Source organism: Mustela erminea, chromosome 1 (genome assembly GCF_009829155.1).
Source record: "Mustela erminea isolate mMusErm1 chromosome 1, mMusErm1.Pri, whole genome shotgun sequence".
In the NCBI taxonomy this organism is placed as follows: Eukaryota; Metazoa; Chordata; class Mammalia; order Carnivora; family Mustelidae; genus Mustela; species Mustela erminea.
Window position 1 is genome coordinate 17,842,977 of NC_045614.1, and position 13,163 is coordinate 17,856,139.

At 37.0% G+C, this 13,163-nt stretch overlaps 1 protein-coding gene across 3 annotated transcripts in view; it reads right to left on the bottom strand.

Annotated features, from left to right (window-relative positions):
• The window catches only part of SMARCC1 (SWI/SNF related, matrix associated, actin dependent regulator of chromatin subfamily c member 1), a 173,237-nt gene that overhangs the window by 127,521 nt on the left and 32,553 nt on the right, over positions 1–13,163 (bottom strand). For all 3 annotated transcript variants that reach the window (XM_032318216.1, XM_032318205.1, XM_032318225.1), the window contains exons 4-6: positions 8,878–8,959; positions 7,503–7,595; positions 4,058–4,127 (exon numbers count right to left, since the gene is read on the bottom strand). In XM_032318216.1, the coding sequence (XP_032174107.1) occupies positions 4,058–4,127; positions 7,503–7,595; positions 8,878–8,959 (245 nt within the window). The remainder of the gene's footprint in view (positions 1–4,057; positions 4,128–7,502; positions 7,596–8,877; positions 8,960–13,163) is intronic.

Consider the following 13,163-nt stretch of genomic DNA (forward strand, 5'->3'; position numbering starts at 1 on the left):
GGTGAAAAGCTGAAAGTTTTTCCCCTAACCTCAGAAACAAGATCAGGATACCCACTTTCACCATTTTTATTCAACACAGTATTGAAGTCCTAGCCACAGCAATTAGGCAAGAAAAGGAAATAAAAGGCATCCAAATTGGAGAAGAAGCGAAACGATCAGAATTTGCAGAATTCATGCTACTATATTTAGAAAATCCTAAAGACTATACCAAATAACTCTTAGCATAAATGAATTCAGTAAAGTTGACAGAATATGAAATTGATACACAGAAATTAAAATAGTGGTTTTAGAGAAATTCAATGCACTACAAAAGAACACATTAAACAACTGAACAAAGAAAATGATGCATGAACAATAACAGAATATCAACAACATGATGGAAACTATAAAAAAGAATCAAACAAAAATTCTGAGTTAGGGGTGCCTGGTGGCTCAGTCTTTAAGCGTCTGCCTTTGGCTCAGGTCATGATCCCAGAGTCCCGGGATCAAACCCCACATCAGGCTCCTTGCTCAGCAGGGAGGCTGCTTCTCACTCTCCCACTCCCCCAGTTTGTGTTTCCTCTCCTGCTGTGTCTCTGTCAAATAAATAAAAATAAAATCTTTAAAAAAAAAAATTCTGGAGTTAAAGAATAGAGTATCTGAATTGAAAATTCCACTAGAGGATACAACATTAGATTAGACCAACCCGAAGAAAGATCTGAGAACTCAAATATGGAACATTTGAAATTCTCAAGTCAAATGAACTACAAGAATAAAGATAAGGAAACCTAAGGGACATATCCACTCATCTAAATAAATGTTCTGAGTTAAGATTTAGATTCCTCTTCTGATAAGTATCTCAATTTTTCAAAAATTTTCATCTGTAAGGAAATATTCTTTCTGCTAAAACCAGTAATTCAACCCATATTCCTAAATCAATCCTTCTATCCCTTCTAGGTTTCAACTCTATTATGCACTTCAGTTTACTTTTGTTCTGCCCCAGAAATAAACTATAAAGCCAAATCTTGAAAGATAAAGGCAGGCTACCTGCTAGGTGGCATCCTCTACTTTCTTTTCCCTGTCACACATTCTAAGAAACTGGTGACCTTCCACCAACACTACAGCTTACTCTCACTGGCAAGTTACCAAAACTTCATTCTCAAAAGTTACCAATTATTTCCTTACTGACAAATCCAAAACCCTTGTCTCAGGCCTCACTTTTATTTCTTTATAGGACAGTTCCATTGTCAACCTCCTGCATTTTAAAATGCTTCCTTTATATTCCCATGGACCATCCTTGGCTTGCCATCAAATTTCCTTTGCTCTCCTGATAGATAAATAAATAAATATATATTTATCTCATCCAATGACACAATTTTCCCTCACTCAGCAATTTTCAGAGTGTCCCAAAGGTCTTGCTCTCTGACCAGTCTCCTTAGATCATACACTCCAGAAATCAGCTCCCAGGAAATTTTCCGAATACAGCCATAGTTGCACATTTCTCTCCACCAAAATCATCAATATTATCTACCCTCACCCTCATCCACCTAATAAAACAAAACTCTACGCTATACTCTACACTAGAGCTTTGTCCTCTCACTACCTACTCTTCTCTCCCATGACACTGAGATACACAGCCAAACTTTGCCATTTCCTTTCCCTCAAAGTTCGTAATTTATTACCTCTATGCTTTCGCTTAACAATGACAACAATAACAACTCCCTTCCAGCATCTCACATAATCTCACCAAGAGATTAAGGCCAATTAAATACCACCTTTTATTTTAAATTTTTACTAATCCTCATTAAAGTATGTATACTGCCTTTTTAAGGGTTTCATGATACGACTTCTAATGTGTTTGTGGCTGGTACTGTTATCATCTGCACACTTACCTGAAAACAAGTACTTGTAAGGAGCCCAGCACAAGGCTTTGCTGAGAGTCAACATTTACCTGACAGTTTTTCTAAGGTAAATTGTACAGTGTGCCAAATCATGTCTTATATTTCAAAAACAGCCTCCAAATGCTATCTCTTAACAGCTGCTTTGACTACTGATAATACCAAGCAAGCATCATCAATACGCAGTGAACTAAGTTATATTAAAATAGAAAAATAAAACTAGCACCACGAAGGAATCACTAAATAGCCAGATGTAACAATTACAGTTAAAATCTTTTGTAAAAGGCAATTTTTCTCTAAAAGCTCACATGCTAAAACACTTATTAGAGAAACAGAGCCCGCAACAAGTATTCTAACATCATGGCTATCCACCACCCCCACCTAGTGGACACCAGTTGCTATTACCTAACAGGAAAAAGGCTGAGAAACAACCAGTTAAACACTAAAGGCAAGCTGAAGTTTCTCACTTTATAAAAGCGTAATAATCACAGAGCTGTGATTTTTGACTATAACAAATAAAATAAAACTTTTACCTATCAAACTAATGATGAAAAAACCTAAATGTAACAGCTAAAGCTGTAAAACTCTTAGAAGAGTTGGTTGTAAAACTTGATGACTCTGGATGAGGCAATGGTTTCCTTAGATTGGCCACCATGCACAAGCAATCAAGCAACCTCACCTATCAATTGTTTTCAACATCTGTAGGATCCGTAAAATGACCCTCTTCCTTTCCTGACATTATCTGTTCTTTTTCTCCTGCTTATTTGCAGCACGATTTGAATAGCCTTACTGATCTTTCCTGAGAACCATTTCTTTTTTTTATTTTATTTTATTTATTTATTTGACAGAGAGAGATCATGAGTTGGTGGCGGGGGGGACGGGAGTAGGCTCTCTGCTGAGCGGAGAGCCCAACGTGGGGTTGGGACCCTGAGATCATGACCTGAGCCGAAGGCAAAGGCTTAACCCACTGAGCCACCCAGGCCGCCCCTCCTGAGAACCATTTCTAACACTGCTGAGCACTTTGCTCCTGTATATTTTCCACATCATTAATTTCTACCCTTAATTATTTCCTTCTTTCCTTAGGTTTAATTTGCTGTTCTTTTTCCCATCTCTTGAGAAAGATGGGTGAATCACTGATTTTTCGGTCTTTCTTCTTTCCTAACATACACATTTAAAGATATAAATTTTCCTCTGGGCAGAGCTTCAGCTGTATCCAACAAAATTTAACATTCTTGTACTTTATCAATCATTTAATTATTTAGTTAATTATTTAAATAATAAATATTTTATTACAATACATAATATTATAATATTATATATAGGATATTTAAATAATTATTTAGTTACAAAGATTTTCTATTTCCATTGTAATTTCTTCTTTGACCCATAGATTACTTGGCAATATATTTCTTAATTTTCAAACATACAGGGACTGTCTGGTAATCTTGTTGTCACTGACTTCCAGCATAACTGCACTGGTCAGAAAAAATACTCAGCATGGGGTAATTAGCAACTCAAATCTGATATAACTTAGCTTCTTATACAGATGTCCTAAAGGGATATGTTAACCAGAAGACTTGATCCCTTATAGAAGACCTATTTCTCAAATTAATCTGGTTAATTTATTAATTCATATTTTATTTCAATTTATTTTAATTCAGTTTATTAATTCATATTTTCTTTCTCAACAAATCAGTTTCCATAGCCCTATCGAACTCTGGCCACTGAGAAAATCAACCTGCAGGATAGAAAAGCTGAAGTTCAGAATCTGAACCATTATAAATTCACCAAACTAAAATATTGCTGATGGGCCCCATTCAGACAGCCAGTAAGCCCATCTTCCCCAGAAATGTTCTTTCATTTTGCAAGGTCTTTTAATTTTTAGAACACAAACAACACAGCAAACATTAACAAAATTAATACATAAGGCACACCTAAACTTAACACCCAGATAATAACAAAGAAAGATATAAAAAGTCCAATGATCAGAAAGTTGGATATCAAAGAATTAGTTTGATTAGACCAATTCAGCAAAAAAATAGAACACTACATCTTAATAATCTGTGTAAGTTATTTAATACTTAAAAGTCTCTTTTTCAAAAAGCTAGTAATATTGTTTAAATCTCTGATAAAACTTAAAATCTAGTGAAGTAGGAGTTCATAACCAGAAATTAACTTACCATCCTCTTGTGAGGAAGGATATGGATAAATGTGGTGGGAAGCTTTTGACTTCTCATCAGTAAAAGTCCCCTGGAAAGCAAATGAACAACATAAGGGGAAAGCACATGGCAAACAGACTATGCAATGCCAGATACAAATTGCCTAAGAATCATAAAGGCATTACTTTATTATGTTATACATATATATACACACACACATATATATCAAGACTATAATATTTTTATTTTTAGTCAAAGAAAACAATTATTAACAAGAACAAATAAAAACATGTAAATTTCCTATAGACACAGTTTATATTGTTGCATAGAAAAATAATGCAAGTACTTCTTACCTAATTCTCTGTGTATCTCTCTAGGAAACCTTGTCTGTAGTACGAGTCTTTCTAAATCTAAAAGTTACTCCGAAATAATCAGAATTATCTGAATAATGCAAGACTATGACCATGAGCCATAACTTACAGCTATATACATATAAGATGGACATTTCACTTGGCTCTAACATGTATATGCACTACTGTTTTTTAAGTTGATGCTAGAATAGTGGATGACATAAATACTAAGGTTAAGGTCTAGCTAGGCCACAGCTAGACTACTGCATACAATCTAGAATATGACTTGGAAGCCTTTTTTTTTTTTAAGGTTTTATTTACTTCTTTGAGACAGGGAGAACGCACAAGATGAGGGAGGGAAAAGGGCAATTGGACTCTGTGCTGAGTGTAGAGCTCAACACAGGGCTCAATCCCAAGATCCCAAGATCATGACCCAAACCCAAATCAAGAGTCAGGCACTTAACCAACTGAGCCACCAAAGCGCCCCTACTTGGAAGCTATTTAGATATAAAAGTGTTCATTCCAGAGATCATAAGAATGAGGACAAGTCTTTTTGTGTGTGTTTGTGTCTTAAAATCAGGTATAAGCAGCATTTTAATGTATTTCTTGAATTTTATCTTTGACAGTGAATATTTACTAATTATTACAATCAGAAGAACACAATGCTATTTCTAACTGAAGAGAAATTCTAAAATTCTAAAATCTAGGACTCTCTAAAATGAATTAGTTACAATAAAGCAAGGCATTCTCAATCATTACAAGTATTTCGGCACACTTCTGAACAACCACAAAAGACGCTGAAAAAGGGATGGAGGAGCACAACGTCTGTGATTTTGGCCTCTGGAGTCCGTTAGGCCTGGATCTGAACTTCAGCTCTACCATTTATGACTTGGGTAATGTAAATATCTAAGTGTTTTTTGTGCTTCAGTGTCTTCTGTGAAATAAGGTAGTAATAATACCTATTTCACAAGAATTATAACAATTTAGCAATGAGGTAACGATATGGACAGGTACACTCTAAGTACTCAAACACTGGAGCTCTTAATGCATTTTCAATGTTTGAAGAAAGGCCTAATCATCAGTATCCAATAATATTATTAGCTTACTGTCTCTTCCCTAAGAGCCTATGAAACCAGGAAGATCCTTATGTCCCTTTAGAGGTTATTCCTAGAATACAATCGCTAAGCCAGGCCTTTAAGAAAAATGGGAACTAAATGTTCAGTATCAGCTGTGGAAAATATATAAGCTTTTTCCAGGATTAACATGGTAGCAATAAGAGTAGGTAATTTCAGCTTGGAGGTAATATCCAGCAGGTTAATTTGTTCCGTCTCGACCTTCTAACATTCTAGATATAATTCAACTACACTTGACAGCCACTCCAGTAAGCAGTCCCAAAGAGAAAAGAAAGTTAAGTGACTGGTTCAAAGTCAAAATGCTGGTGGGACAAGGAAGTGGACTTGAGACTGCCTGACTCGATAGCACAACTATCTCATTTTTCTCTTTGGTAGGGATGTTGCATGTAAGACAACACTACTAAATCTCCAAATGTAAACAGTATTAGAAATCCTTGCTTTAGGAACTTGAACGGTATTTACTGATTACTGAAACATAACACAACTGGCAATCTCTCCTGCAGAAGAAAAAATAAAGGTATCTCAGGAGGTTTCTCAACTAATCCTAAGGATTAGTAAAACTTTGCCACTCAAATGATGTTGTTTCAGAAAATTATCTTCTACCTGGGTCTCCTCAGCTAATTCACCAAGATATGGGGTTGCTTATAGTTCAGCCACATGTAGCCACAAACTGGGTATTTGGGTATTTACATGCAGTAAATACCCAAAGTCTCAGCCTAAAATGAGGTTAGAGGAGGGAGGGAAAGACATCCAAAGATAGCACTGGCACATGTGAATCAAGAGAATGTAAGCTTATGGGGAAAACAGAATTTTCCAGTCCACAAATGTAAATACAATACATACCAATGGGGTGGCGGGGGTGAGGAAAGATAGGTTTACTTGAAATAATATTTGATCTCCTCTTACCAACAACTTTGTCATCAACTTCTACTTTGACTTTCTGATTAGAGTAATATAGATCACATGGTCTCTTTAAATTACATAAACCCAGGGGCACCTGGATGGCTCAGTCCATTAGGCATCGAACTCTTGATTTTGGATAAGGTCATGATCTCAGGGTCTTATTGGGTTTGCACTCAGCAGGGAGTCTGCCTGCGATTCTCTCTCCCTCTCTCTCTGCCCCTGCAGCGTGCATTCACTCATGCACTTATTCTCTCTCAAAGAAATAAATCTAGGGGTGCCTGGGTGGCTTAGGGGTGCCTGGTTGGCTCAGTCAGTTAAGTGTCTTCCTTCAGCTCGGGTCATGATCTCGGGGTCCTGGGATCAAGTCCCACGTCAGGCTCCTTGCTCAGCAGGGAATCTGCTTCTCTCTCTCCCTCTGCTCCTCGCCCATACTCGTGCTTATTCTCTCCTCTCCTCTCTCAAATAAACAAAATCTTTAAAAATAATTTTTTTTAGGGACGCCTGGGTGGCTCAGTTGGTTGGACGACTGCCTTCGGCTCAGGTCATGATCCCGGAGTCCCGGGATCGAGTCCCACATCAGGCTCCCAGCTCCATGGGGAGTCTGCTTCACTCTCTGACCTTCTCCTCGCTCATGCTCTCTCTCACTGTCTCTCTCTCAAATAAATAAATAAAAAATCTTTAAAAAAAAAAATAATAATAATTTTTTTAAATAAAATTAAATAAATCTTTAAAAAAATAAATAAATTACATAAGCGTATTTACAATAGGAATACAATGACTCCATACCAATGTTTATTAAATGCTAATTTTGGATAAATATGTGCATCAAATCACTATATTGTACACCTTAAACTTACACAGAGTTAGGTGTCAATTATATCTCAACAAAGCTAAGGGGGAAGAAAAATGCTTCTAGGATAAGAACTGGAGGTGAGTGGAGAGAAAAAACTTAGTACTGTAAGAACCCAAAGAGAGAGAACTTTCATTTAATGCAGATAAATACAGAAAATAAAAGACATTATTATTGAAATTTATAAGCTTAATACTATACAGTTTTCTGAAGTGATCATGTTTTATTACCTGATGTCGTTTGATAATATCCTTCAATTTGTTAGCCAACTTCAGATCAATGTCTGGAATGAGGTAGATGTTGGGTCTGGTCAGACAATTGTTCTAAGGAAAAAAAAAAACAGATTTTGAAATTCTCTTGGTTTTGAAATGATGTCACATTATTAATGAATTACCCTAACGGCCAAAGTTGACATTAAAAGCCATAGTGTTTAAAATGGGAAGATGCTTTTTAGTATAGACTGCAGAGGTCTCATTTCAATATAAAACCTAGGCGTTCAAAAAGCCACTTAATGCCATCCTCAGATCCCGTCTCTGCAGCTAAGTACACCTGGGCAAAAAATGTTCAGAATCACAACCTAAAGAAATTCCTTTTATTTTTCATTAAGGTACCACACTCACATACTGATACTTCTATAGCCAATCTTACCTGAATTGACCTTAACAGTCCAAATCTAATGTAGTGTTTCCATCGACACCTTTTATTGGGTGAGAGGGGAGAGGACCCCAGGGGAATGCCATTTTGGCTCATTATTTAAGTTACTTATAGTTCCTCTTTCCATTTCTAAACTTACAAATAGCAATAATTAAAACATGCATATTAACTCCTCAAATCATCATTTAAAAAAATCAGTGAACCAACCACAAAAATTGTTTCTCTAGCTAGCAGTTCATGAGACAAATTTCAGGCATCAAGTTAATGATAATACCTAGCTGAATCTTTGCCAGCTGCCTCTCCCCAAGAAGGCCAATTCAGTAATCATTAAAAATTACCAATCAATAAAAATACTAGAAAGAAAAGAAGAATACTAAGTGTTCTCTCTTCCAGATTATACCTAGTTAGGGAAGTAAGATCTGTATTAATGGTACAACCCTGAAACAAATATTTAAAAAAAAAAAAAAAAAAAAAAAAAGACTATATAAATTAGTAACCAGTAGATTGAGAGTGTTTATATTAAATATGAAAGAGATTCAAATAACGGATTAAGTGAAATAAAGAAAGAAAGTATCAGGGCATCTGGGTGGCTCAATTAATCATTTGACTCTTAATTTTGGCTCAGGTCATGAGATCAAGCCCTGTAAGATTCTCTGTTAAGATTCTCTCCCTCTCCCTCTGCCCCTTCCTCTCACCCTCTCTCTCTCTATAAGTATCAAAATAAAGGAAATACCACAGATTATTTCACAAGACGTTTAAGATCAATATTCTATAAACGACAAATTTTAGTCATACTTTATAGCTCTAATTCCCCAAAACCCATAAAAATAACAGACCAGATTTCAGAAAATCTTTCTTCCTTTGATCTTTTGGCAGTCCAATAATGCCAATTTTAGAACTGAGAGTATATTAAATGGAAAACAATTTTAATAATTAAACTCTCTGAGTTACCTGCACCAATGTTTTCTCAATGTTCATAAACATTTCAACATTCCGATCCATTCGGGATGGATTCTGTAGATCAAACCTACGCCTAAAGAGAAGAAAATCATTAGTTAATTTGTCTTCTACCTTCGACAAAAGTGAAAACTTAGTGTTAGCACTCAACACAAATGAACTGTAAAGACGTGGAAATTAAAACAGAGCTCTACAGAACATATGAGGGTATTTTCTCAGTGTAAGAAAAGTGTCAAAATCTTCATAAAACGTTAAATACTATGACATTAAGGTCCACTCCAGTCAAAATGAAGAACCCTGGGGGCGCCTGGGTGGCTCAGTTAAAGCCTCTGCCTTCGGCTCAGGTCATGATCCCAGGGTCCTGGGATCAAGCCCCGCATTGGGCTCTCTGCTTCGCGGGAGCCTGCTAACCCCACCCCCACCGCCTGCTTCTCGGTCTACTTGTGATCTCTATCTGTCAAATAAATAAATAAAATCTTTTTAAAAAAAAAAAAAAATGAAGAACCCATTCCATGAAGTATCCTGTTTTTCTTAAGTCTAAGATATTTTACATCATCTAGAAAAGGAGTCCACACATCCAAAGGCAGTGAACTATTATACCGTTCTTCAGGTATAAGGAAAATTTATCTGGTTTCTATATGCTTAAAAGTCATTTGCTCAAATTCATCAGTGTCTGTGCTCTCCTTGGGCCTACTATTGTCCTAAATCTGGTAAATTCATCTATTTACCTTTTCTCGCTCCCCAGTTTTTTTATGTAAGTATTCAAGCATAACATTCTAATGTTGTCTGTCTAATCTCACCCACTTCTGTATGATTCAATATTAATAAATTTGAATGCTTCTTTCACCATATCTTTTATTCAACACTTACTTTGATTTTTGCCCCATTTTAATTCCAGGCAAAGTATAGCTCAGTAATAGAGAGTGTGGGCTGTGGAGTCAAGCTGTTCTGGGTTCTAATCCTGACCCCATTTTTATTTATGTAGTCTGGAGTGATTTACTAATCCAACGATCAATTTCTTCATGAATACAATGGCCCATTACAGTTTTTTGTGAAGGTCAAATGACATATATATGTTAAGGGCTTAAGACAGGTCTGTTTAGCCTGTAAGTGATCAGTAATTGTTAACTATGGTTATAACACTTTGTTTTGGTTTTGGGCTTTTTTTTTTTTTTTAAGATTTATTCATTTTGAGAAAGAGAGCAAGGGGAGGGGCAGAGTGAGAGGGAAAGAGCGAAAGAACTCTCCAACAGATTCCCCACTGAGTGCAGAGCTTGACACAGGTCTCAGGCCCAGGACCCTGACTGAGATCATGACCTGAGCCGAAATCAAGAGTCAGCTGCTTAACCAACTGAGCCACCGAGGTGCCCCTATGGTTATGTTTTTAAATCATTACTACTATGTGCTAGCTAGGATTAGGCAGTCTGAACGCAGAGCTCATGCTCTACCTCTCAGGTTATCCTGTTTTATTTAACCAGGAGATGCACCCCACACTTCCAACCATTCTTCCAAACTCTGCAGCCTTTCTTGTATGTCACTACCTACTCTGTGGGCTTGATACTATCGCCTCCAGGGTCTGCCACAAGCCACGTTCCCTATGAAGCTATTCCTGTCTTCTGCCATGTTCCTAATACATCCCGTGCACAATGCTGTTAAAGCCCCACAAAAGAATCATGTTGTTGCTAAGACCGCTCATTAGATGCCTTGAGGGCAAAGACCAGGTTTGTTTAAAACTATTATATACAGGAGCGCCTGGGTGGCTCAGTGGGTTAAAGCCACTGCCTTCGGCTCAGGTCATGATCTCAGGGTCCTGGGATCGAGCCCCGCATCGGGCTCTCTGCTCAGCAGGGAGCCTGCTTCATTCTCTCTGCCTACTTGTAATCTCTGTCTGTCAAATAAATAAATAAAATCTTTAAAAAAAAAAACTATTATATACAGCCCTAGTAGCCGGCAGAATGTGTGGCTTTAGGGACACCTGGGTGGCTCAGGCAGTTAAACATCCGACCCTTGATTTCAGCTCATGTCATGAGCTCAAGGTCATGAGATTGAGCTCTGTGTCAAGCTCTGTTCTCAGCATGGAGCCTGCTGAAGATTCTTCTTTCTCCCACCCTCTCCCTCTGCCCCTCCTCACATCTATCTTTAAAAAAAAAAAAAAAAAAAAAGGTGTGGCTTTATAAAGCACACCACTCAGGAAATTAGTATGTATTTTGATTAAGCTTCAATTTGGAAATTAAGGAAAGCGTCCAATAAGCCACAGAAATAAGTAATTTGGAAAGGAAATAGTTATAGCTTAAAAAATGGCCTTTACATGTAAGAGGGACCTTTGTCCCAAGTCAATTAAATCAATATCTTGATTTAATCTTGGTACACAGAACTTAATCCTTAAGTCCCATTTTTTGGTTGGTTAGTATCTTCCTTTCCTAACTTCTGAGGAAGGAGTAGGTCAGAAATGCCAAGCAATTTGCAACAACAGAATAACACATGCCTGACTGTCACAACCCTATTAGAGCAAAGGACTTCCACTGGTTCTTTCAGCACAACACAGGGAGAGAAACGTGAGTATCTCCTCTTTCCAAAGAAGAGGTCAGTCTTTCACAGGCTTCTGATAACGAAATATATCCAGAAATGTCTTACTTCAGAATTGTTTATATAAGCCTTTACTCATATTATTCACAGAGAAACTGCTTCCTTAGTAAATGATTCAGATGAGACTGAAAGGAATTATCACTCTCAGAAATCTGAGAAATAGTTTGAAAGTACTCATTAAACAAATTAAAATAAGGTTGCCTAGATTTACCTGCAAACAAAGATTAAGAGCTAAATGATTCTGGTAAACAGAAAAAGAAAATTAAGAATTTACTTTGCCTTTCTAATTACTGGTGAGTTAAATTTCTCAGTATTCCAGCTAATAAATGAAGTAGGAATGACAGAGTAACAGTCTTTTACGAAAAATTACCTAAAAAACAGTAAGCACCTAAATCTATGTATTAGAATACCTACTTTCTAATTTTTCCAAAATTTAAATGCTAAAGCTTGGTTAAGCTGTAATGATAGCATGATTCGAGGCACTGAACATCAACATCAGTCTATTACAAGCAGAAATAACCAGATACTGTATGCCTCCATGCCTCCCAGAGGGAGGAACACAACACTGTCTATTAAGCACTACTGACCACCCCCCCCCACCGAAAAAAAAAAGCTGAATCAGACTAAGCATCTAGCTCTAACTCCACTTTACTAGAAATTTAGAAGACTATGTTAAATGATACCCTAGGGAACATATTAGCAAAATCTAGAACACAGAAGTCTACAAGACAACTTACTTTTGTAAAAAAATAACTGGCGAGGGTTAGAGGGGGAAGAGAGACCAAGGAGGAAAACTATTAATTTTCTTTATTTTTTAAAGGGGGAGAGGGGCAAGGAGAAAGGGAGAGAGAATCTAAAGCAGGCTCCATGATCTCATAACCCTGAGATCATGACCTGAGCCAAAATCAAGAGCTGGAATCTTAACCTATTAACCCACCCGGGTGCCCCAATTTCCTGAAAGAGACACATCAACCAAATGTCACGTATGAATCTTCTTTGAATACTTATTAATATAAATTAATTTTAAAATATATTAATATAAAGCATGAATGAACATAAAAACCATCCATGAAATAATCAGGGAAGCTTGAACACTAAGTAGGTATTTAATAACACTGAAAAATTATTGATAATTTTCCTAGTTGTGACAATAACACTGTTATAATGCTTTATAAAAAATCCTATTCCAGGACACCTTGCTGGCTCAGTCAGTCAGGCCCCTGACTCTGTCTGGATCTCAGCTCAGGTCTTGACTCAGGATCATGTGTTCAAGCCCCAAGTTGAGCTCCACACTTGGCATGCAGCCTGCATATAATAAATAAATAAATGGATGAATGAATGTATACAAAGACCTAAGCTCTTTAGCCGCACCTGGCTGGCTCGGTAGGTAGAGCATGCAGCTCTTGATCTCAGAACCCCATCTTGGGCACAGAGATTACCTAAAAAAAAAATCTCATGAGGCGCCTAGATGGCTCAGTTGGTTAAATGCTCAACTACTGATTTCAGTTCAGATCATGATCTCAGGGTTGTAAAGATCAAACCCTGCATCCCTTAGAATTCTCTATCCCTCCCCCTCTTCCCCTCAAAATCCCCCGCAAAATCCTATGCTTTAAAAAAAAATCCTATGCTTTTAGAAACAAAAAGTGAATATTTACAAATGAAATTACATAAAGTTGAAGGTGCATGAAGGTAAA